The sequence below is a fragment of the Kogia breviceps genome, chromosome 3, assembly GCF_026419965.1.
Source record: "Kogia breviceps isolate mKogBre1 chromosome 3, mKogBre1 haplotype 1, whole genome shotgun sequence".
Taxonomy (NCBI): Eukaryota; Metazoa; Chordata; class Mammalia; order Artiodactyla; family Physeteridae; genus Kogia; species Kogia breviceps.
In genome coordinates, this window is record NC_081312.1 from 136,521,961 (window position 1) to 136,546,064 (window position 24,104).

General features: G+C 42.3%; 2 protein-coding genes across 3 annotated transcripts in view; both read left to right on the forward strand.

Moving 5' to 3' along the window:
- The window catches only part of CLPX (caseinolytic mitochondrial matrix peptidase chaperone subunit X), a 38,594-nt gene extending 34,518 nt beyond the window's left edge, over positions 1 to 4,076 (forward strand). For both annotated transcript variants that reach the window (XM_059057724.2, XM_059057725.2), the window contains 2 exons: positions 464 to 570; positions 2,363 to 4,076. In XM_059057724.2, coding sequence (XP_058913707.1) covers positions 464 to 570; positions 2,363 to 2,453 — 198 coding nt within the window. In that variant the 3' untranslated portion in view covers positions 2,454 to 4,076. The remainder of the gene's footprint in view (positions 1 to 463; positions 571 to 2,362) is intronic.
- Positions 4,077 to 9,361: 5,285 nt separating this feature from the next.
- On the forward strand, positions 9,362 to 22,655 carry PDCD7 (programmed cell death 7). The gene is made up of 5 exons (XM_059057766.2): positions 9,362 to 10,289; positions 13,027 to 13,165; positions 18,289 to 18,525; positions 18,797 to 18,884; positions 20,595 to 22,655. The coding sequence occupies exons 1-5, from the start codon at positions 9,417 to 9,419 to the stop codon at positions 20,716 to 20,718; spliced, it is 1,461 nt and encodes a 486-aa protein (XP_058913749.1). The 5' UTR covers positions 9,362 to 9,416; the 3' UTR covers positions 20,719 to 22,655.
- Positions 22,656 to 24,104: the final 1,449 nt, after the last annotated feature.

Sequence of the window (24,104 nt, forward strand, 5' to 3'; positions counted from 1 at the left end):
GCAAATAACTTTAGATCTACTGCAGCACTTGAGACAAATGCCTGTTTGAAGTCATAGCTTGGTAGAGATGATTTAGGATTAAATCGTTTTCAAATTAAGGATTACTAGTTGACCTCCTTTGGTCATAGAGTATGTCAGGAATGCTTCTGAGTAACATCTGAATCACATACAAAATGAAGGTACAGTCTTTTTGTATGTGCATGGTGACCTAAGTAGGCAGAACTACAGACAAAAAAGCCTTCACTTATAGAATGACTTCTCTCTGAATTTAGTTAGAAGCTGTTTTAATATGAAGAATATGAAAGCTTTTACATTGACTTTTCAACATTCAGTTACTGGTGCATAACAGGGACTCCATAATATTTGTTGAGTTGATGAATTCAATTGATAACCTATAGAATACAAGCATTTTATATGTAACCTCAGTTTTCCATGTAATTTATTACTTTTTTTATCTCTTTAGGAAAAGCTGTTACTAGAACCAATGTTCGAAGTCCCTAATTCTGATATTGTATGTGTGGAGGTTGACAAAGAAGTAGTAGAAGGAAAGAAGGAACCAGGATACATCCGGTAAAGTGTATTGTCAAACTAAAACAGATCTAAAGCTTAAGATAGGCTATTGCTATGGTTTATTGGTCTGTCATAAAATTGTATAAAAATCCTTATAAATCATAAAGGAATCAGTTATCTCAAGTTTTCTGTAGAAAAATTTTCTAATTTTGGTTTATTAAATGATGTTTTGAGTCTTGAAAATTGATCTTCAAAATTAGTCGCCACTTGGGACTTCCCTGGTGGTGCAGTGGATGACTCCACGCTCCCAATGCTGGGGGCCTGGGTTAGATGTCTGGTCAGGGAACTAGATGCCACATGCATGCTGCAACTAAGAGTTTGAATGCCACAACCAAGGAGCCCACCTACTGCAACTAAGACGTGGTGCAACCAAATAAATAAATAAATATTTTAAAAAAAATTAGTCTCCACTTTTTTCTCCTAAAGGAAGAAGTATCAAAAAAGACATAAAAGTAATCCAAATGAAAATACTTAAATGAACTTTGCTGCTAATTCTGTAATTTATGAATTACTTGTTTCATGTCTTTCATAAGACCAAAACTTTTAAAAATATTTATTTATTTATTTGGCTGCGTTGGGTCTTAGTTGTGGCATGAGGGATCTTTGTTGCGGCATGTGGGATCTTTCATTGTGGTGCAGGGGCTCTTCATTGTGGTGCACAGGCCTCTCTCTAGTTGTGGTCCCATGGGCTCTGGCTCTCTAGTTGTGGCACGCAGGCTCAGTAATTGCAGTGTGGGCTCTCTACTTGTGGCGTGTGGGCTCAGTAGTTGCAGAGCATGGGTTTAGTTGCCCTGCGGCATGTGGAGTCTTAGTTCCCAGACCAGGGATTGAACCCGTGTCCCTGCATTGCAAAGTGGATTCCTAAGCACTGGACCACCAGGGAAGACCCACATAAGACCAAAACTTTGACAACATAATTTTTCTCTTAGTTGTATCTTACCAGTTGACAAATTTGACATATCTTTCACTGCTTTATTTAACTATTCTAGGGGCCGGCAAACTGTCTTGTACAGGGCTAGATTAATACTTCAGGGCCATACAATCTGTATTGCAGCTACTCTGCCCTCATAGCACTAGAGTTACAGTCCATAAATGAATGAGCATGTCTGTGTTCAGATAAATATTTACAAAACAAATGATGGGCTTTATTTGGCCTGCAGGCTGTAGTTTACTGACCCCTATCTAGTCAATAAATATTTATTAAACAGTGCTTGACATTAATGCTACCTACATAAAAATTAGATTTCTGTCACAACGTATGTTACGTTTTACACTTATCTTCTAAGGTAACTTATGAGGCAGTTGATTGGTTTTGAACAACCTTTACTTATTCAAAGAGATATAATCTCTCATTTTTATTGTTTAATATTAATATATAAAGGAATTGTGGTGGTCTGATCATAATTTTGACTAATTTGAGTCATATTGGTTTGATCAGAAGCTTTCCACTTCTTTACCACTGACATGCTAAATGTCAAGCATTTTCGTTAAAGTAATAGATTCTACTTTTTTGCTGGAGGAAAGGCCTTCACAGTTGAAGCCTTGTTGATTGATTTCAGTAAAAAATTTGTTTGGGAAAACTACTTGTAGTTTTTGGTTGTGTGCTCTAAATGTTTCCCATATTTTACTATTAAGCAATCTTAATATTAGAAGTGCTCTTAATATTTTCCTTCTTTGTGTGTCATTTCTAGCTAAGTGGATTAATTTTTTATTATTCATTTTTTTGAGAAATTGTGTTTAACCCTAATTCTTATTTAAAAAAACAAAAAACACTGATGGCTTTTCATTATAGGGCTCCAACGAAGGAATCCTCTGAAGAGGAGTATGACTCTGGAGTTGAAGAAGAAGGATGGCCTCGTCAAGCAGATGCTGCAAACAGCTAAACTGTCAGACTTCTGTCCTGTATATAAAGTTTTCCTTCTTTTGTTTAGGATCATAACTGTCTCTACAGTCTGACATTAAAAGCATTGAATCTATCTTGGATATCATACATGGTCAGAAGCTTCTAGGGTAAAAATCAGATCATGTATATAATGTAACATCACATTGATTTATACAAACTGACATTACATGGACTTTAATGACACAGTGTTCAGAGACAAAATGTACATTATTTTGGTTTGGTTTTTAAAAAATATGCTTTAAAAAAATTCTTAGGAGTTCTTTTAAGCAATGCAGGTGTTGCAATAACTGTGGATTTTACAATAATGTAACTATAAATAGAAAAATAAATTCTTTAAAATTGAAGATTCTTTAGCCTTTTCTACCCATGTTTGTTTCCTGAAAATATTAGAATTTTTGTCATCTTAAAAATTGGAACAGGTAGTTTCCAAGTAGTTAAAGATTTCATGGAAAAAGTACCCTGAAGAACCTTATTTTGATGATTTGTTTAGCTGTATTCTTAGTCTTATCCACTAATGCATGACACTAAACTTCCCCGTTGGACTATAAAAAAAGGCCATTCTCTTGCTGACTTGTCTGATTTATTTGCCATCTTTGGTCCATTTTAGTACCATGAGTGAGCAGCTAGAATTGAAGTCTGCCTTAAATCTTCAGAAAAAGACTACATCTAATTCTAAAAGCATTACAGCCATGTGCTGAGCTAAATAAAATATCCTAATACATTTACCTAAAGTACTTAGTTTTTTGTTGTTTTCTGGTGCTGGATATTTGTCTAATTCTTTGGCTTCATAGAATATTAAAGAAAATCTATGCTATCAGCAGAAGGGAATGTGTTCATACTAAAATTAAGTTATTAACTTTCATTATATAAGAAAACTAAACAGTGAGGGAAATTTGGGGGACTTAACAGTGAAAATTATTTCATTTGATTCCATAAATATTAAAATATTTGGGTACCTTTTAAACTTTTTTCTTTCCCACTATATTGATAGAAGTTCCTATACTGTTCCTTCAGTTCAGCCTCATTGGAAATTGTTTAAATGAGAGTACCTTTAAACATTTTTTTTCAGTTTTTAGTTTATAAACTCTTGAGTTTTCCTCTTACTGCCCCCACCCCCATTTTCTTAGGAAAAGAACCCTAAGCTACTAGCAAATTCTACATCTTGATGAAATTGGGTTTTCTGTGATGTAATAAGAGATGTTTGATATCTATTTATGGCTGGGGTAGGACCAGAAATGCACTTTTGCAAAGTGTTTAAGCCTGGTTGCTAGAGTATAGAACAGAAACTGGTATCTTCCTTGGTCTCCCTAGTAATGGTTGAAGTTCTTCTCAGGAAGTCTTTCATATTATAACTGTTCCTTATTTTTTCTTACAGCCTCATCATTTTCCTTTTTGTAGAGTGAAAATTGGAGTAGCTACTAAATATATTAAAGGCAGTCCTCCGGAAATGCACTGGGAGACATTTTAGTCACAACAACTTACATTTGGTTTTGAAAGTTAAAGCATAATTGATGTTTTTAAATTAAACACAACTGAGTATAACTACGATTTGTATCTTGAAATTTGTTTTGGCACTTGAATAAAACAAAAGGATTAAATGAAAGCCATTGTTGTGGTGTGTCCATAATGCAGTGCCATTTTTAAAAGGACACAGAATGAGTGGCTTTATTCTAGAGACTGTTAATCCTGACAATTCATATTCCTCTAATAAATTCTCCTAGTCATAGATTCCACAGACAAAAAGTCTGTTTATGTTAAACACTGATTGAAAATCCTTACTTAAATATCCTGCACGGGCCCCACACTAGGAATACAGACCAAGCTTTCCAAGAAGTTTACTAGTCTAGTAGGGGAAGCAAATACAAACATCAGTGCATTACAATGGAAGTGAGGTAGGTACCAGGTGTGGCACAAAAGGTGATATCCCAGATGGATCTGGAAGAACAAGTAGGAATTTTCCAGAAAGGAATAATGAAAATTAAATCAAAATCTCAGAAATGTGAAACAACTAGGGAGATTTAGGAGTTGAGAAATAGGCAACGAGTATGACTTCATGTTACTCTTCTGAGATGACCATTTGATGTATTCTCTCCCCTCTCCATCTTACTGATGACTTTGCCTTTCATTGAGAAACCGTCAAAAGATGGAACTCATCTTCCCACCATCAAATCTATAAATGTATCTGCTTCAGCACCCAACCTTTCTCTCCAGTTACAGCTGAAGGATCCCTTTTATCAAAACTCAGCCACTCCATGTTATTATGAGGGGATCCCATCATCCCCTCTCATTTCTTAAGGCCTTCAGTTCTTTTGTTAGTATCTCTACTACATTATTGGTCTCCTTCCTTCTGAAACATTCCCAGAAGCATCTAAACAGTGCCTAGTATTTCCTGTTATTTTTCACTTGTCTTTCCAACTACACCGTTAAGTCCACTAGCATGAATATCATGCCTGTTTTGTTAACTATAACCAGCACTTACACAGTGCTTCATATATTTGGTGCTCCGTACGTTTTTAAAAAAATTACAGAATATCTTGTATGCCAGATTAAGTTGTAATTTTATGCTGAAAGTAGCGGAGAGCTATTAAAAGGGTTTTAAGCATGAGAATTGGACATCACTAGATACATGTTTTAGATTATTGGGAATGGAAGGTGCTGAGATAAATGGAGGGAAACATGACTAGAGGCTTACTTGTGGACATTTCTCCAGCACTTGCCCTTTATCTCCTACCATCTTTTGGATCAATTTTTTTTTTAACTGGAGTATAGTTGATTTACAATGTGCTAGTTTCAGGTGTACAGCAAAGTGAATCAGTTATAAATATATCCACTCTTTATTTTAGATTCTTATCCCATATTGACCATTATAGAGTATTGAGTAGAGTTCCCTGTGCTATACAGTAGGTCCTTACTAGTTTTCTGTTTTACATATAGTAGTGTGTATATATCAATCAGATAAAATTTTTTAACATCTTTATTGGAGTATAACTGTTTTACAATGGTGTGTTAGTTTCTGCTTTACAACAAAGTGAATCAGTTATACATATGTTCCCATATCTCTTCCCTCTTGCGTCTCCCTCCCTCCCACCCTCCCTATCCCACCCCTCTAGGTGGTCCCAAAGCACCGAGCTGATCTCCCTGTGCTGTGCGGCTGCTTCCCACTAGCTATCTGTTTTACATTTGGTAGTGTATATATGTCCATGCCACTCTCTCACTTCGTCACAGCTTACCCTTCCCCCTCCCCATATCCTCAAGTCCATGCTCTAGTAGGTCTGTGTTTTATTCCCGTCCTACCCCTAGTCTCTTCATGACATTTTTTTTTCTTAGATTCCATATATATGTGTTAGCATATGGTATTTGTTTTTCTCCTTCTGACTTACTTCGCTCTGTATGACAGACTCCAGGGCCATCCACCTCACTACAAATAACTCAGTTTCATTCCTTTTTATGGCTGAGTAATATTCCATTGTATATATGTGCCACATCTTCTTTATCCATTCATCTGTTGATGGACACTTAGCTTGCGTCCATGTCCTGGCTATTGTAAATAGAGCTGCAATAAACATTTTGGTCCATGACTCTTTTTGAATTATGGTTTTCTCAGGGTATATGCCTAGTAGTGGGATTGTGGGGTCATATGGTAGTTCTATTTTTAGTTTTTTAAGGAACCTCCATACTGTTCTCCATAGTGGCTGTATCAATTTACATTCCCACCAAAAGTGCAAGAGTGTTCCCTTTTCTGCACACCCTCTCCAGCATTTATTGTTCCTAGATTTTTTGTCAATCAGATAAATTCTTACCAACATACAAAACATAACTCTCTTGAACCCACATCCCCTCCACAGTAAACTATAAGTTGATCTTGCTGTTTCCAGTTCCCTTCCAGGCTTTGATTCTGAGTGAGATGAGAAGGTACCGGAAGGTTTTGCATGGAGAAATGACATTATCAGACGTAAGTTTTAAAAGACCACTCTGGTTGCGGTATAAGAGAACACACTATAGAGGATCAAGGATTAAATCAGGAGCACTTGGGGCTATTATAATAAGCCTACTAGAAGATGATGGATTGGACTAAGATGATAGCAATGTAAGTGGAAGAGTGGATGGGTAGGTATTTTTGCAAATCTGATGAAAAGTGGTATCCCATGATCCTTAATGGGAAAACTCAATATTATAAAGATGTCTGTTATCCCTATGTTAATTTATAAATTTAATATTCCAATAAAATGCCAATAAGTTTTAAAATAGAACTAGGCAAATGGATTCTAAAGTTCACACAAAAAAATAAGAATGGTAAACGAGCAAAATGATAATGCACACTCATAGTGCTTACTCTGTGTCACTCTGTTCATTTAATGCAACAATTCTATGAGGTACATAACTCTTATCAACCCTTCTAGATGAAGAAACTTAAGCCCAGAGTGTTTAAGTAGCTTTCCCAAGGTCACACAACTAGTAAGTAACAGCCAGGATTTAACCCCAGGTAGACTGGTTCCAGAGCCTCTCCACCTAACCAACAACTGAATGAAGAATGAGGAAGGACTGTATCTTCTATTTTAAAAATATAAACCTTTAAATATTTAAGCGTGTACCAGTGCATGAATGAACAGACAGACCAATGGAAAAGAATGTAAAGTACAGAAATATATCCCAAATATATATGGGGATTTAGTATTGGAAAAGGTGATATAAAAAGGTATATCCATACCTTACCTAATAAATTTTAAGATGAAAACTGAAGTCTTTAAATATTATGTACAGTATTACCTAATTACTGAATACATAAAATACAAATAAATATGTAGAATATTACAAAGTTTCTGAGAAATATTAGCGGTCTCTTGGGAAGTGAGGTCAGGCTCATGTTGGTTCTTCTCATGGTACAGAGCTGGACTCTTACCCAAGGGATCATCCATCACTTTACAGCTTTGAAAAGTAAAGCTCTGATCATGTGATACTGGAGCAATTGGACATCCAAAGGGGTGGGGTGGGAGTGGGGGCTCAAACTAAGTCTCAATACCTTATACAAAAATCAACTCAAGATAGCTCACAGACTTAAACCTAGAAAACTTTCAGAAAAAGCACAGGAGAAAAGTTTTCAGGATCTAGGGCTAAGAATTCTTAGACTTGACTCCAAAATCATGATCCATAAGAGGAAACACTGCTAAGTTGGACTTCATCAAAATTAAGAACTTTTGCTCTGAAAAAACAAAACAAACATGTTAGGATGAAAGGACAAGCTATAAAATGGGGGAAAATATTTGCAAACCACATACAAAGGACTAATATCTAGAATACATAAAAAACTCAAATTTCAGCAGTAAAAAACCCAAAAAATCCAGTTAGAAAATGGGCAAAAGACATGATCAGACATTTCAGTGAAGAAGGTATACAGATGGCAGATAAGCATATGAAAAGATATTCAACATAATTAGCCATTAAAGAAGTGCAAATTAAAACCACAATGAAATATCAGCACATATCTATCAGGTTGTCTAAAATAAAAAATAGTAAATACACGAAATGCTGATGAGAGTGCAGGGAAAATGGATGATTCATATATTGCCGGTGGGAATATAAAATGGTACAGCCACTCTGGAAAACAATGTGGCAGTTTCTTTAAAAACTAAACATGTAACTGGTGTATGACCTAGCAATTGCACTCCTGGGCATTTACTCCAGAGAAATGATGGTTTGTGTTCACATAAATACCTGTATACAAATGTTTATAGTAGCTTTATTCATGATAGCCCCCAAATGGAAACAACCCAAATATCCTTCAGCAGGTGAATGATTACACAAAGTGTGGTTTCATTCTATCCACACATTTTTTTTGCACACCTTTTTGCAGTAAAAGGAACACTGATGCAAGAACCTGGATGTATCTCTAGAGGATTAGGCTGAGTGAGAAGAGTAAATCCCCAAAGCTTATGTACTGTATGATTCCATTTATATAACATTCTAGAAAGGACAACAGTTATAAAAGTGGAGGATTAGTGGTTGCCAGAGGTTAAAGAAGGGAAGTGGGTATGGCTATAAAGGGGCAAATGAGGGATCCTGGAAGTATGGAAATGTTCTGTATCTTGACCATCAATGTCAACATCCCGGTTGTGATATTGTAATACAGTTTTGCAAGAGAAAATGAGTAAAAAGTACGCAGGATTTTGCGGTACTATTTATTACAACTGCATATGAAGCTACAATTATCTCAGTTTAGTTTTAAAAATCTAATCATGTGGAGTAAATGGCCTTCCCTGTCCCTCCTGCTTAAAACCCTCCAGTGGTTTCCCACTGTTCTTAAAATATGAGATCCTGGACGCTACGATCTTGTCCACCTCCCAAGATCACCAGGCTCCCTTCAGTCTTTCTGTGGTCCATCCACACTGGCATTCATTCAGTTCCCGCACCAGACCTACTCCTATCGTCTACTAGGGGGCTTTTGTAAATGCTGTTCCTTCCCATTTGGACTGTGGGTCCCTCTCTTCTATTTCAATACTATTTAACTCATAATTACCCTTCAGACCTCAGATGGAGTCTCAAATCCTTAGGACAACCTTCCCCAACCTCTTTGCATTTAATTTTCCTATAAGCTCTTGCCCTTTTTTCCTCTTTGGTAGTACTTACATTCGCCGCTGCCCTTTTGCATTTGATTGCAGGATTACTTGATTAATGTGTTTTCTTTACTAGATAGGTAGTTCTACGAGGAGAGGAACTGTATCTGCTAGTCGCACTGCAAAGGGGCTAGCTCCGCACCTAGAATACTCAGTAAGGACAGTATTTATGAATTGAAGGGTTGAATGAACGCCAATCTATGCGCCGGGCTTCCTGGGTCGGGTGCGTCACACTTAGGTCGCGCGCGGTATACGTCACTTCCTCCCGGAAGACACTTTCGCTGGGAACCACTCAGATTCCTGTCACTTCTCAGAATCCCTCCGTGGTGGCAATGGCTCTGCCGCCCTTCTTCACCCCAGGTCGCCCGGGCCCGCCGCTCCCGCAGCCGCCGGCCCCCGCTCCCTTCGGCTGTCCGCCACCGCCGCTATCCTCTCCGGCTTTCCCACCGCCTCTTCCCCAGCGGCCCGGCCCCTTTCTTGGGGCCTCCGCCCCCTTCCTCCAGCCCCCGCTGGCTCTGCAGCCCCGGGCCCCCGGGGAATCCTCCCGCGGGGGCGGGGGCGGCGGCGGCGGCTCCTTCTACCAGGTCCCGCCACCGCCGCTGCCTCCCCCGCCGCCCCAGTGCCGGCCCTTCCTAGGGAACGACGCCGGTGAGCGCCCGCGGCCGCCGCCTCCAGGCCCGGGGCCGCCCTGGAGCCTGCGCTGGCCTGAAGCACCGCCGCCGTCCGAAGTGCTCGGGGACGCGGCCCTGCAGCGCCTGCGCGACCGGCAGTGGCTAGAGGCGGTGTTCGGAGCCCCGCGGCGGGCCGGCTGCCCGGTGCCCCCGCGCGCGCCTGCCTGCCCCAGCCTGGGCGAGGTGCGGGCCCGGTTGCGGGGGTCCCTGCGCCTGGTGCGGCGGCTGCGCGACCTGGGCCATGCGCTGCGCGAGGCTGAGGCTGACGGCATGGCCTGGGCACAGCTGCATGCGGAGGCACAGCCGCTGCGCGCCGAGCTGGCCGAGCGACTTCAGCTCCTGACCCAGGCAGCCTATGTGGGCGAGGCGCGGCGCAGGCTGGAGAGGGTCCGGCGCCGCCGGCTGCGGCTTCGCGAGAGGGCCCGGGAACGCGAGGCCGAGCTGGAGGCGGAGGCCACGCGGGCAGCGGAGCGCGAGCAGGAGATTGACCGCTGGAGGGTCAAATGCGTGCAGGAGGTGGAGGAGAAGAAGCGGGTAAGAGGAGCGGATGCACACGGGAGCAGGGGTAGTGGTGTTTGACACCCGATGGGGCTTGAGGCTTTGCACTGTCATTCCTCAGGGCTAAGACTCTTTTTCCTCATCCGTAAAATAAAAAGATAGTTTGCCTTTCCTACCTCACATTTCCGTATTGGTTGCGTGTTAATGGTGTACAGTACACAACACAAATGCTCTAGGTGCGCTGCAAAGTCCCATAAATACAAAGTATAGGATTACATAGTGGTTTTGAAGGGATGACAGATCCGTTTTCTGCTCCAGCGTTCTGTCCACTTAGTACATTCAAGACGAACAAGAATCTGGGTCCTTGCGTCTTCTCCTGCTCTAAGTGATTTTTTTTTTTTTTTTTTTCGGTACGCGGGCCTCACTGTTGTGGCCTCTCCCGTTGCAGAGCACAGGCTCCGGACGCGCAGGCTCAGTGGCCATGGCCCACGGGCCCAGCCGCTCCGCGGCATGTGGGATCTTCCCAGACCGGGGCACGAACCCGTGTCCCCTGCATCGGCAGGCGGACTCTCAACCACTGCGCCACCAGGGAAGCCCTTTAGGTTATTTTAAGAATACAAAATAAAGAGAACTTGGGGCCTTTTCTCAAGGAACATATACCCTAATTGGCTGATGGGGCACTGGTGATGATTTTCCCAGGATTCCTTTATTTACAAGTTCGACAATATCCCAAGTTAAACGATGGTGTTTTTTTAAAATTTTTTATTTATTTATGTTTTTGGTTGCACACGGGCTTTCTCTAGTTGTAGTGAGCAGGGGCTACTCTTTGTTTCGATGCGCGGGCTTCTCATTGCGGTGGCGTCTCTTGTTGTGGGGTGGGGGCTCTAGGCACGCGAGCTTCAGTAGTTGTGGCACGTGGGCCCAGTAGTTGTGGCTCATGGGCCCTAGAGCACAGGCTCAGTAGTTGTGGCACATGGGCTTAGTTGCTCCGTGTCATGTGGGATCTTCCCGGACCAGGGCTCGAACCCGTGTCCCCTGCATTGGCAGGTGGATTCTTAACCACTGCACCACCAGGGAAGTCCCAACGATGGTATTTTTGAGCACTTACTTAAAACCTGTAACAATCTGAGAGGTAGGCAGTATTATCCCTATTTTACAGATTAGGAAATTGAAGCATAGAGAGGTTAACTTGCCAACAGTCACACAACCAGTTTGTGGCAGTTTCACTCCTGATTTGAGACCAGATTGCTCGATTCCAAAGCCTACTGATCTCAAGTTTTAACTTAAGTAGAGGACCAGGGTGAAACTGGAAATCGGTCAAATAGTTAAGGCATTCTCGTTACTTTTTTTTTTTTTTTTGCGGTACGCGGGCCTCTCTCACTGCTGTGGCCTCTACTGTTGCGGAGCACAGGCTCCGGACGCGCAGGCTCAGCGGCCATGGCTCACGGGGCCAGCCGCTCCGCGGCACGTGGGATCTTCCAGGACCGGGGCACGAACCCGTGTCCCCTGCATCGGCAGGTGGACTCTCAACCACTGCACCACCAGGGAAGCCCTATTCTCATTACTTTTGAATGCCTCTAGGGACTTCCCCTCTCCCTCCACTCTCCACAACCAGCTGGTACAGCTTGTGTCCTCTTTGTGTCTGCTACAGCCCTGGAGTCTGATCCAGCTCCCCTCTAAAGTATATTGATGGCAAGCTTTGTCTTCACACCTCCAGGAATATATCAGTGCTTTAAAGGAGAGTACTTGGAGGCAATGCCTTAATCTAAGGGAATTTGAGTCAGTTCACCAGACATTTAATTAGGGCCCATTATGGCAGGCCCACTGCTGAGTGCTGGAAATAGAGATGAATAGGACATAGTGTTTGTCCTTGACGGGCTTAGAGCACCATGGGTGATCATGTCTGTATAGCATGATGTGTGTTAGGATTTCAACTGTAGGTGCTATAAAAGCCCAGAGAAGGAATATCTAATCCACTGGGGGAAGGTATCAAGGAAGGCTTCCCAGGTGATATGGTGACATCTCAGCTGAGTCTTGTAGGAAATGTCAAAGCTAAGTGAAAGCAGCATGTGCAGTTCCAGAAACAAAAGAGTGAAACAGCATGGTGTGTCTGTAATGGTGAAACTATAGTGCTTTTTTGACAGATGGGAAAGAGAGCTTTTAGGCAAAAGGATCCTCCCTGCCACGCACTGCGAGGGTACTGGAGACAAGAGTCCTGTGAGTAGTGAGTTGAGGAACCAGGGTTATTTAGCTTACATATGAACCAACTTAAGAGTAAGATTGGGTCTTCAGATATTTAAAAGACTGTCATATCAAAGAGATCCTTGAGACTTCAGACCATCAGGGCACAAACCGTGCTTAGGTTATCACTGAGAACATTGTAGAATCCTAGGCCTTTCCAACCCCATTCTTTATCTTCCCTGCTAGTCTGAATCTTTGGATCCAGGAGTCTGCATTTCTAATAAGAGAGCCCCAACTTAACAAGGTAAGTTGGATGCAGATGTTCCTTGAACCACACTTTGAGAAACTCTGAAGAAGAAACAAAGGCAAGAGCCCACATGGAAGCTGCAGAGACGATAATCCCTTGGCTGGATCAATGTAGAGGGGAGTTGTGCATGGCCCAGGAAATTGGGATGTAGATCCAGTAGAGTCTTTCTTAACCTTGGGACCATCTGATCCTCTGAAATCTCACGGCCAGGCAGATTTTCTCTGCTGTAAGGTTACTCCTCGTAAGGTTCCATACTGGATCTCATGGGCTCTCTTTCTCCTCCAGGAGCAGGAACTTAAAGCTGCTGCTGATGGTGTCCTATCTGAAGTGAGGAAAAAACAAGCAGACACCAAAAGAATGGTGGACATTCTTCGGGCCTTGGAGAAATTGAGGAAACTCAGGAAAGAGGCTGCAGCAAGGAAAGGTAACCATGGCTTTGCATTTCTTTCCATTCTTTTTTTTTTGTGTGTGGTACGCGGGCCTCTCACTGCTGTGGCCCCTCCCATTGCAGAGCACAGGCTCCAGATGTGCAGGCCCAGCAGCCATGGCTCACGGGCCCAGCCGCTCTGCGGCATGTGGGATCCTCCCGGACCGGGGCACGAACCCGCGTCCCCTGCATCGGCAGGCAGACTCTCAACCACTGCGCAACCAGGGAAGCCCTCTTTCCATTCTTTACCCTAGCCCCCTCCTCCCCAAAATTGTTGAAGGAAAAATGCTTGATACTTCATTATTTTCACCAAGTAGAGTAACTAAGCTTATCAGTAGTACCTGAGAACTTTTGAAGTAGAAAGCCTCAGAAGATATTTATCCCTGGTAGCCAAGATTGAAAAGGATGTGGGAACCCACTGCACTGTCTTCCTCTTTTTTTTTACTTAAAAAAAAAGTAATTTATTTACTTTTGGCTGTGTTGCTGCACATGGGCTTTCTCTAGTTGTGGTGAGTGGGGCTACTCCTTGTTGCAGTGCATGGACTTCCCATTGCAGTGGCTTCTATTGTGGCAGAGCACTGGCTCTAGGCTCACAGGCTTCAGTAATTGTGGCACGTGGGCTCAGTAGTTGTGGCTCGCAGGCTCAGTAGTTGTGGCGCACGGGCTTAGTTGCTCTGAGGCATGTGGGATCTTCCTGGACCAGGGATCGAACCCATGGCCCCTGCATTGGCAGGCAGATTCTTAACCAATGTGCCACCAGGGAAGTCCTGCACTGTCTTCCTCTTGACTCATCATTGCCACCCCAGGCATTTCTGGCCACACTCTTCTGAGTGAGGTTGGCGTGGCTGGTCAACTTTGCCCATATACCAAGGTGAAAGCTATTCTATCTTTACTTGGTGATTCAGAAGGTGTCGAAAACTTAGCATTCTCCTTCATATACATTTAAACCTGAAACTGATATTTGTAGAGGTGTGAATGGTTGGACGGGGCAGGGAGTGCCCTGCAGACTGCATGGGTGTCCCTGGCTTACCTGCGTGTCACTTTTGGACCCAGAGAACCTCAGTGGTCTCCTCTTGCCTCTTGAGGGAGCACTGGTTTTCTAGAAGTTCCCCAGTTGTGCTTTCCATTTTGCCTGCCTGAATCTTTGCTCTTGCCACTCTGTTTGTCTGGAGGTCCTTCAGTCCCATCTTTGCCATTTTTAGCTCTCACTATCCTTCAAAAGTAAATACAGTAAATTCCATCCTTCCTTGATCTGGGCTGAGGTGACCTACTGCTCCTTATTTGCGCCTGGCTTGAACAACATGCTGCCTTATTTAGTAGGCTGTAGGCCGTTGACATTCACCAGGGATATTTGAGAGTACACAAATTAGCAAGTACCACAATAGCAAATGATCTGCCCTGTGTGGTTTAAAATATAATTGAAAACTGCAGCTCAGATCCTTAATAAAATGTCACTGGGACATGTACATTCAGTCAGGCTCATTCACTAGCTAAATGATTACCTTCTACATGCCAGCCTCCAGACTGGCTGATTCAGATTCAGGTCTCAGAATCAGATGACCCCACAAAGCATTCATGAATCAGAGGGAGTTTGCATCTACTGTGTTTACCTCTGTCTCTTCCTTATACTAATGCAAAACCTGAGGGCTATTATTTCATGTTCCCCTACTTCATGTCCTCCGTGAGCTGAGTGTTCAGTAAACTTATGCCAGGTGAATTTATTGTACAACATAATTTTTATTAGTCTTCCTCACTTTGGTCTGAAAGAAAGAAGAAATTTTAGGAGAAATTAAGATCTAAAATAAGCAGGCTCTGTGGAGTTAACTGACTTGAATGTAAAACGATTTAGTATCTAGTAACTGGTTTTGTTGGATACTTTAAAAGAAAAAGAGCAACTTTCTAACTTCTTTCACTGTGCTGAGAAAATGAAGCTGGTTATGTAAGCAGGACCATGTCTCAAGGTGTCTTATTTGCTAGGCTAGACTTCTCACCTATGCTTAAAGCTGAGTGGAACCATTGAAAGATTTTAAGCAGAGATGACAAAGATCAGTGCTGGCAGAGTAGATAAAGGTTTGGGGCTTCTAGGAGGGAGGAAAAAACAGAGACTGATAGGGCTATTGCAGTCTGGGCAGGGATAATATGGGATTGTGAACTAAGGGTCAGATGGTGAGTTGGAGAAAAGTAAACAGATTTAAGAGATGTGAGTAGAGTGTGTGTGCGTGTGTGTGTGTGTGTATACACATGTAAGTAAATAACTTGGGGGAACTCAGCATGTGGGAGCTGAAGGAAAAAAATGACTTTCAGGTTCTAGCTTGATCTATTGAATGAATGATGATACCATTCTAATTGACCAGGAGAACAAGAGGGGGAACAGGCTTGGGGCTGATGACATCAGTTTGGGACCTTTTGTGTTTGTGGTGCCTGTGGTACATCCTGGATAAGAGTTTATCAGCATGTAGCTGTAAGTAGGGATGACTTTGAGGAGATTGTGTGGTGTGAGATGAGGCCCCAAAAGACAAAATCCTAGGGAATGTCAAAATCAAGATGGTTAAGAAGGAGGCCACAAAAGAGATCAAGAGAGGTCAGAGATAGGAGGAAAGTGTAGACCTCTTACTTTTTCTGGAAAGTGGCAAATGCTCAGAGAGATTGCATAATATTGGGCAGGTTACTTAAACTTCTCTGTGCCTTGGTTTTTCCTCACCTGTAAGAAGGGAATAGTGATGGTACCGATCCACGGGGTGTTGCAATGATTAAATTAGCAAACATGCATAAAGTGTTTAAAACAGTCCTGGCATGTAGTAAATGCTGTATAAGTGTTTATTATTATTATTATCAAGTAATATAAAGATTAATAAACATCCATGGGAATTAGTACCCAACAGATTATTAGTGACTGGTGCTGGGTGCATTTCAGTGGAGTGGTATGGGTAGAAGCCAGACTAGACTAGATCAAAGAGGGAATAGGAGATAAGAAAAGCAGACAGTGAGTCCAGCTTATTAAAAGTTTGCCTGTGAAGAGAAGCAGGAGGGATAGTTAATGGTTTGAGGTCCTGCAAGAAGTAGGGAGATTCAGATCCCAGATGGAGGAATTAACTTAAGTGGAGAAGGACCCATTTTCCACTGAAATGAAAATGAAGAGGGCAAGGATGGGTAGTAATGCAGATGAGTAAAGTCAGTGGCAAAAAATTAAAGGATTTCCTGCCTATGGCCTCTTTCCTCTAGGGAAAATACTAGATGGTTTGCTAAGAGTAGAGAAGTAAGGCTTTAGGAGGGAAGTGAATGGTTTTTTTTTTTTTTTTTTTTTTTTTTTTTTTTTTTTTTTGTGGTACGCAGGCCTCTCACTGCTGTGGCCTCTCCCGTTGCGGAGCACAGGCTCCAGACGCGCAGGCTCAGCGGCCATGGCTCACGGGCCCAGCCGCTCCGCGGCATGTGGGATCTTCCCGGACCGGGGCACGAACCCGTGTCCCCTGCATCTGCAGGCGGATTCTCAACCACTGCGCCACCAGGGAAGCCCGGAAGTGAATGTTTGAAATAATTGTTGTGAGTAATGAGTGAGAGCCAACCACAGAGACACATGGGAGTATGTATGGCTGTAGGGAGGTGCCATTATGGGCTGAGCTGATGTAACTATACGGGCACTAGGTCGGTCACATAATCAAATGAGTCTGCAGTTGGCAGGTGAGCACAGAGCACAGATCTATTGGGGATTTGCTTAATGGGCAACCACACGTTTTGGTGAAATCTGATATATTAGATTGGAGGTTTTAGTGAAGCTGACAGAGTTTCGGGTAGAAAGTCAGAGAAGAGAATAATTGGGTTTAAGACTTCAGAGGTGGAAACTTTTTTCTGATCATGCCAAGGTCCAAAGACTGCATGAGGCCCTAAGGTATGGGTGGCTAAAGGGGAATAAAGGAGAAGGCATTGGTATCTAGGAGCTGCAGGAACTAGAGAAGTAATGGTAGAGGTGGAGGGAACCTAGATCATGTTGTCACAGGGGGTCTGGAGGAGGATTGGTGGGGGGGGCCATTTCAGAGGGAGTGTGTCGTGGTGGTCAGGAGGGATCCATGAAAGGATGAGGGGGATGAGCGTGGGTGGTGCAGGCCAGCACACCGAGATGGGAGCAGGCCACACCTTCTCAGGGGTCTGGAGGCGCTTTGGGGCTGATGATGTGTCTGTGTATTTTTGCTGTACTGAGAGATTTAGTACTTGCAGCAGAGATTGTATGACCCACAAGCCTAAAATATTCACTGTCTGGCTGCTTATGGAAAAGGTTTGCCAATCCTTGATCTAGATAAAGGAATGAAACAAAAGCATGAAATTATTATGAAACAACAAAATGACAGCTTAAATTTCTCAGTGCATAAGAATTTTATGTGTATTTGAAAAATAATTGGCACCTTAGTAGAAGATGGATTTGAGTTGTAGAGTTTCCATAGGTGGGAATGAGTAGACGAAAACTTGTTCAAGCCAAGAAATCATGACAAAATGATCTGAAGGAATGTTAGCCTTGGAGATGAAGATAGGAGAGTGAATTCTGCAACTACTTAGCTGCCGTGGTTGAGGGGGAAAAGAGTCACACCTCCAAATCAGGGTGACCAACCATCACATGTGTCCCAGGACACTGTGCTAAAACTGGACAAATGAAACATTTGGTCACCCTGCCCTCAGCAGCAGACTGTGAGATTATTGTGGTTGGTTAAGTGTATTTCTTCCTCACTGTCCAAGTGTGCGCTCTCAGAAGTTCAGACTCAGTCAGAGGAAAAATTGTTTATTAGTTGGGTCTAGGAGTCTGTGCTGTAGGAATTAAACAGTGAAGAAGTAAAAGACAGTTCCTTCCTTTAGTAGAGGAATTCTCCAACTGAAGGATCAAAACCATTAAGAAATAAACAAAATCAAAGGTTAAGTAGTGTGATACAGAAAGAGGAGTTAGTGAAAGTCAGGTTAGGGTGAAATTAATTGAAGACTCAAAAAGATCAAATTGAGCCTTGAAGGCTGGTTGGAATTTGTAAACTCCAACCAAATTCATACTGTAAGTAGGACTTTGAGTCTGCTCATTAGAACATGGATTTGGGGATAAGAAAAAGTTGTATCTAAAATGTCATTTGCATCTCTTTGCCCAGGGGTCTGTCCTCCAGCCTCAGCAGATGAGACCTTTGAGCATCACCTTCAGCGACTGAGAAAACTCATTAAAAAACGCTCTGAATTATATGAAGCTGAAGAGAGAGCCCTCAGAGTTATGTTGGAAGGAGAACAAGAGGAAGAGAGGAAAAGAGAATTAGAGAAGAAACAGAGGAAAGAAAAAGAGAAATTTTTACTACAGAAGCGTGAAATTGAGTCCAAGTTATTTGGGAATCCAGGTAAGTTCCTCTGTAACCAGTGGAGAAAAGAAAAATAGTAGATTGACAGCTCTTTTCCTCATGGATGATCTCCATCTAAGCTAAGGGGTGGTAGGCGACAAATTGGAAGGATCCTTTAGGATTTGAATTCTAAACTATATCCTGGAAATCAAGGATAAAGATGAAACACATTTGATCATATTGTATAATCATAGACTAAGTCACTTTGCCTTGAGAAATATGCTGTACATATGAAGCATGATGACATGGTATTGTGCCTTTTCTTTTTCAGATGAATTCCCACTTGCTCACCTCTTGCAGCCTTTCCGGCAGTATTACCTCCAAGCTGAGCACTCCCTGCCAGCGCTCATCCAGATAAGGTCAGAGGGGCATTCTCCATGTTTTCCTTCCCTTAGGTGGCAAGAAGCAGTCGACAAAGTGCTTATGTTATTGAGGTCTATTACTATATCTTTTTTTTTTAAGTTCCTTATGAGTTTATAGAATGTTTCCAAGTTTGAAGCATGCCACACACGTCTTGTTTAGTCTTCATCAATGCTTGAGAAGTAGATGTCCCTATTTTAACAGGTGAAGACACTGAAACTCAGGTTGTGACTTGCCCTCTGTATTATCCCATGCTATAGCTGTTATATTGACTTAAAGCATTGACTTCCTTTTCCTAATTCTCTTCTGCTGCTAAACAGACCAAGGAAAAGAAACCCTCCCTGTATACTCAACCTGTGGAGACTGTTAACAAAGACCCACACTGACTTGTGAGTTCTTACCGGTCAAAGCCAAGAGAGCTAGGAACAAGGAGTCTCACCTTAATCTGCAGTTATTAATGAGCTGGGTAAAGTTTTCAGCTCTGAGTCTCACTTTCCTCACCTACAAGATGAAAATGATGGACTGTGAAAATGAAGACTGTGGCCTTCAAATGTGAACAGTAGTACCCTCCCAAATGTAATCTTTTGAAAAATCAGTTTGTATAACAGAATAAATGAATGGGTTCCACAGGCAGTTTAAATGTGTTATTGACTGGAAGCACTTTGTTATTTCTAGACTCCCCAAAGCATCTACTTGGGGCCTAAGTGTCTTCAAAGCCTGATTTGAAAAACCACTGAACTAAGTGCTCTCTGAGGATCCTTCCAAGGTCCAACAGTACTCTTTAGCGCTGTTCTGGGAAAAGTGTATTTCTGGTTAATATACAAGTTTTAGCCTTTAAATATATTACAGTGGGTTCTTGTTATTTACAGCAGCTATATTCTATAAAACTGCTAATGCTGCATTAGAGAATACTGAACTGCTGCTCCTGAAGGAAATACAGAGCTAGTCTCCTGTGAGCCTTTGGCCACAACATTTTCATCAACTGATCAATACCTAACCTTGTCTTTCTTTATAAAGACACCTTATTTAATACATACTGTTGATTCATCAACATTGAACTCATAGCTAATGGCACTATAACTCATGCCTGAAGATAGCTTATCTAACATACATGTGTTTTCCATAAGGCATATCACAGCCTTCTAATGCTAGCTATAGCACTCCAGCACTGTACTCGGGAGCCATTTTAAACAGTACAATGCCAGTAGAAATCACAAAAATTTGAAGAATGTGGTACTAAACAGACTACAAAAAGGATACTTGTTTACAGTAGGGGAGCTGAAAGCAAGAAGGCAGAGTGTCACCTTGTTCCACCACAGTTGGGAACATGCCTTTTGGTGACTCAGATTTTTCACTGCTCTGTGCATGTTGGCAATTAACCATGGAAGCACCATGAGTAATGATTTGCGGGTTACAAATAAATTTTAGTGAATAGCCAAATTTTCAGATACAGAATCTGCAAATAATGAGGATCGACTGTATATTCATTATTTGGTTATCCATAAAATATAAGTTCTTTGGAGTTTTTTCCCACTTACATATATGTACATTTAAGAAATAGTCTTTTGCGTAATTTCTAGAAATCAAGTTCTTTAATGGACTTATATCGGTCATTTGAAAGCGCAGTCCTGAAATAGAATATTTAGTTGCTAACATAGTGCTTGGAATGAAACAAAAATAAACAGTTGTTCTGTAATGTTCTCATTAAGGCATGATTGGGATCAGTACCTGGTGCCATCTGATCATCGCAAAGGCAACTACGTTCCCCAAGGATGGGTTCTTCCCCCGCTCCCCAGCAACGACATCTGGGCAACCGCCATTAAGCTGCATTAGTAAAGATGCTCCAGGAGTGTCGTCCAGCCAAGGCTCTTTCCAGCTCTAAGTATTAGTGACGCTGCCATCTTCTTGTACTGTAGTCTAAATCACAACCTCTAAACTCCATGTGGCATTTGCCCTGCCCAGAAGTTACATTTTCCTTCTGTCCTCTGTCCTGGCCAAGGTGCCTCTTGAATCAGGAATTTAATATGGTTCTTCAGGAAAGGACCTAGGTGAACTGAGGTTTTTATGACAGGCAGTGGCCTTGGTTCATGAAATTCGCCTCTGTTTTGAGGGGCTTGGTCCAGAGTGATTTTTAAGTTTACTCTTATCTTTCTTGTGTGGTGATGGATAAGTATATGCTATACACTCATACCCTCGACACAGGTGTGTACTGGGTAGATTTAGCAGTCCATCCCCCAGTACTCCTTGTTAAGGCAAGCTTGATGCAAAACCTTACCTTTCTTACCCAGAGAGCCTCCTAACTTCCAGGAAGAAAAGTCAGAAATGCCTTATCTTCAGTTTTGTGAATCCCACTTTTGGTGCAACTGGAGAGGCTGGGCTGCCAGAAAAGCTGGTGGCCTTGTCTGGTAGTCAGTTGGAGAACTTGGAAAGCCTGAAGAGTACCTGTACCCAAACTGGATTGTGTTTTAATGGATGATGGCTGCATTTTCCCCGTATTAGAAGGATCCTAAGGAAAGCACCTGCTTTTTAAGTTCCTAGAGGTCTGGTTGTTCAGAATCTGCAAGGATAAAAATTAATTTCCTTATGGGAGTTGGACCTTGATTAACCTCACTCAGTCACATTGTGGAAGCCGGTATAGTAGAAATCGTGGAATTTTCTTAGGAACTCAAGCTTCCAAAAATATACATGTAGTTTAAGCTGGGGGAAAAGCAGATAAAAATAATAAAATTTATTTTTTTATACTCATTAATAAATGCTGTTGTACCTGGAGATGATCAGTCATATAACATGTCAGGTTTTTGTTTTATTTTGTTTTCCTTTTTGTCATTTATTGTGTTATTTATATTTCCAAAAAGCTAAATAAATACCATTTTTATTTTTTAGTTTAAGCCTTTGCCCCCAATTTGTTGCCTCCCAAATCACTACACACTCTTTCACATTGATGAAAGACGTTTACTGCAAAGTTCAAATTTATTAACTAGGCATTTGCTACCGGAAGGTGAATCGCAAGCACCAAACTTTTTTTTTTTTGCGTTACGCAGGCCTCTCACTGTTGTGGCATCTCCCATTGCGGAGCACAGGCTCCGGATGCACAGGCTCAGCAGCCATGGCTCATGGGCCCAGCCACTCTGTGGCATGTGGGATCTTCCCAGACTAGGGCATGAACCCGTGTCCCCTGCATCGGCAGGCGGACTCGTAACCACTGTGCCACCAGGGAAGCCCAAACACCAAACTTTTTATGTGGTATCCAACTCTGGATAAGCAGGAAAGGACATCTCAACTTTGGAAGTGATTTCATGTACTTGGAAGCTCTTGGGTACAAGATGCTAACACATTTGTCCCTTTTTTGTTGTTTCATTTGCACTGTTAAGTTTATATATTATGCATTACAGAGTTAAAAGGGTATGAGGGCCAGCACTCCTCTAAAGTGTTTCTAAGCTCATAAACCTCAGAATCTGATGTGATTAGCCTCACATAACCCCGTAGGCCTGTGTGCCCTTTTGTTGTAAATCTCCACCATTTTCTGATGAGATGCAGGAAGAGTAGAAATAGAAGATGAATTGTACAATGTATGTTTGGTGTCCAGACAGCCTTGCCACTAAGATACCTGCATTGATGGGGTTAGGGAGTGTGGAGCAGGGACTCAGGAAAACTCAGGCAGCAGAATCCAAGGAAAAGAAAGCATTTAACCTCAGGTGGAAAAAACCATTCCCTCTTCCCTCTCATTCAGCTTCTGCAAAGTTTTAATAAAGTGAGCATTATTTTTATTATTTGTTTGGTCTTTTGTTAAGTTTTTCCTAGTTTATGCCCTGTGTAGTGGTGGTGGCAGCAGCCACTGGTACTTTATGGCAGCGGTCCCCAACCTTTTTGGCACTAGGGACTGGTTTCGTGGAAGACAGTTTTTCTAGGGACCAGTGTTGGGGAGGGGAGCGGGGGTGGGGATGGTTCAGGCTGTAATGCGAGCGATGGGGAGCGGCAGATGAAGCTTGCTCGCTGCTCACCTCCTGCTGTACAGCCCGGGGGCGGTGGGGGAGGGGTGTTTGGGGACCCCTGCTTTATAGGTTCAGAAAGAAAGACTTTTTTTTTTTTTTTCCTGGTACGCGTGCCTCTCACTGTTGCGGCCTTTCCCGTTGCGGAGCACAGGCTCTGGACGCGCAGGCTCAGTGGCCATGGCTCACGGGCCCAGCCACTCCACGGCATGTGGGATCTTCCCAGACCGGGGCACGAACCCGTGTCCCCTGCATCGGCAGGCAGATTCTCAACCACTGCGCCACCAGGGAAGCCCAAGAAAGACTTCTTAAAAATATATATTTATTTATTTTGGCTGCTCCGGGTCTTAGTTGCGACACGCAGGATCTTCATTGGGGTGTGTGGGATCTTTTTAGTTGCTGCATGCAGGCTTCTTAGTTGTGGCATGCAAACTCTTAGTCGTGGCATGCATGCGGGATCTAGTTCCCTGATCAGGGATTGAACCTGGGCCCCCTGCATTGGGAGCTTGGAGTCTTACCGACTGGACCACCAGGGACGTCCCAAGAAAGACTTAATAGTAGTGTCTTTAATGAATTGTACTTCTGAGAATATGGACAGTATCATTGTAATCTTACCCCCCGGTCTTTTCTTTTTAATTGTGGAAAATTTCAAATATTAAAAAGTAAAGAGAATGGTATAATTTTTTTCATCATCTGGCTTCAAATAATGGTCAACTCTTGACCAATTTTGTTTTATCTGTACCCCTACCAATCACACTGGATTATTTTGAGGCAAATCTCAGATGCCATATTACTTCATAGGTGTTTATGTAGCTCTAAGACATTTTAAAAATTTAACTACTGCTATTATTGTACCTAAAGAAATGAATAACTCCTTAGTATCATCAAATATTCAGTCAATGTTTAAATTATCTCATAAATGTGTGTTTTACACTTTGTTCCAAATCAAGATCTGGATGCAATCTATGCATTGTTGGTTGATGTGTCTCTTAAGTTTCTGATAACCCATAGGTCTCTCTCTCTTTCCTCCTATGTACTGTTGCACTTTCACTCCCTTGCAGTTTATTACTTGAAGAAATCAGATCATTTTTTTCCTAAAGAGTTCCCAGTCTGGATTTTGCTAAGTGCATCCTTGTGATTACATGTTCCTCTATTCCTATAATATAATGATTAGACAGAGCTGTACTGTCTAATATGGTAGCCATGTATGGTTATTGGGGACTTGAAATT

What these genes read in the sequence shown, in the direction of transcription:
- PDCD7 (XM_059057766.2), top strand. Translation starts at nt 9,417, where the DNA reads ATGGCTCTGCCGCCCTTCTTCACCCCAGGTCGCCCGGGCCCGCCGCTC. An exon ending in AGAGGCTGCAGCAAGGAAAG is followed by an intron (nt 13,166 to 18,288) that starts GTAACCATGGCT and finishes CTCTTTGCCCAG; the next exon opens with GGGTCTGTCCTCCAGCCTCA. An exon ending in CAAGTTATTTGGGAATCCAG is followed by an intron (nt 18,526 to 18,796) that starts GTAAGTTCCTCT and finishes TTTCTTTTTCAG; the next exon opens with ATGAATTCCCACTTGCTCAC.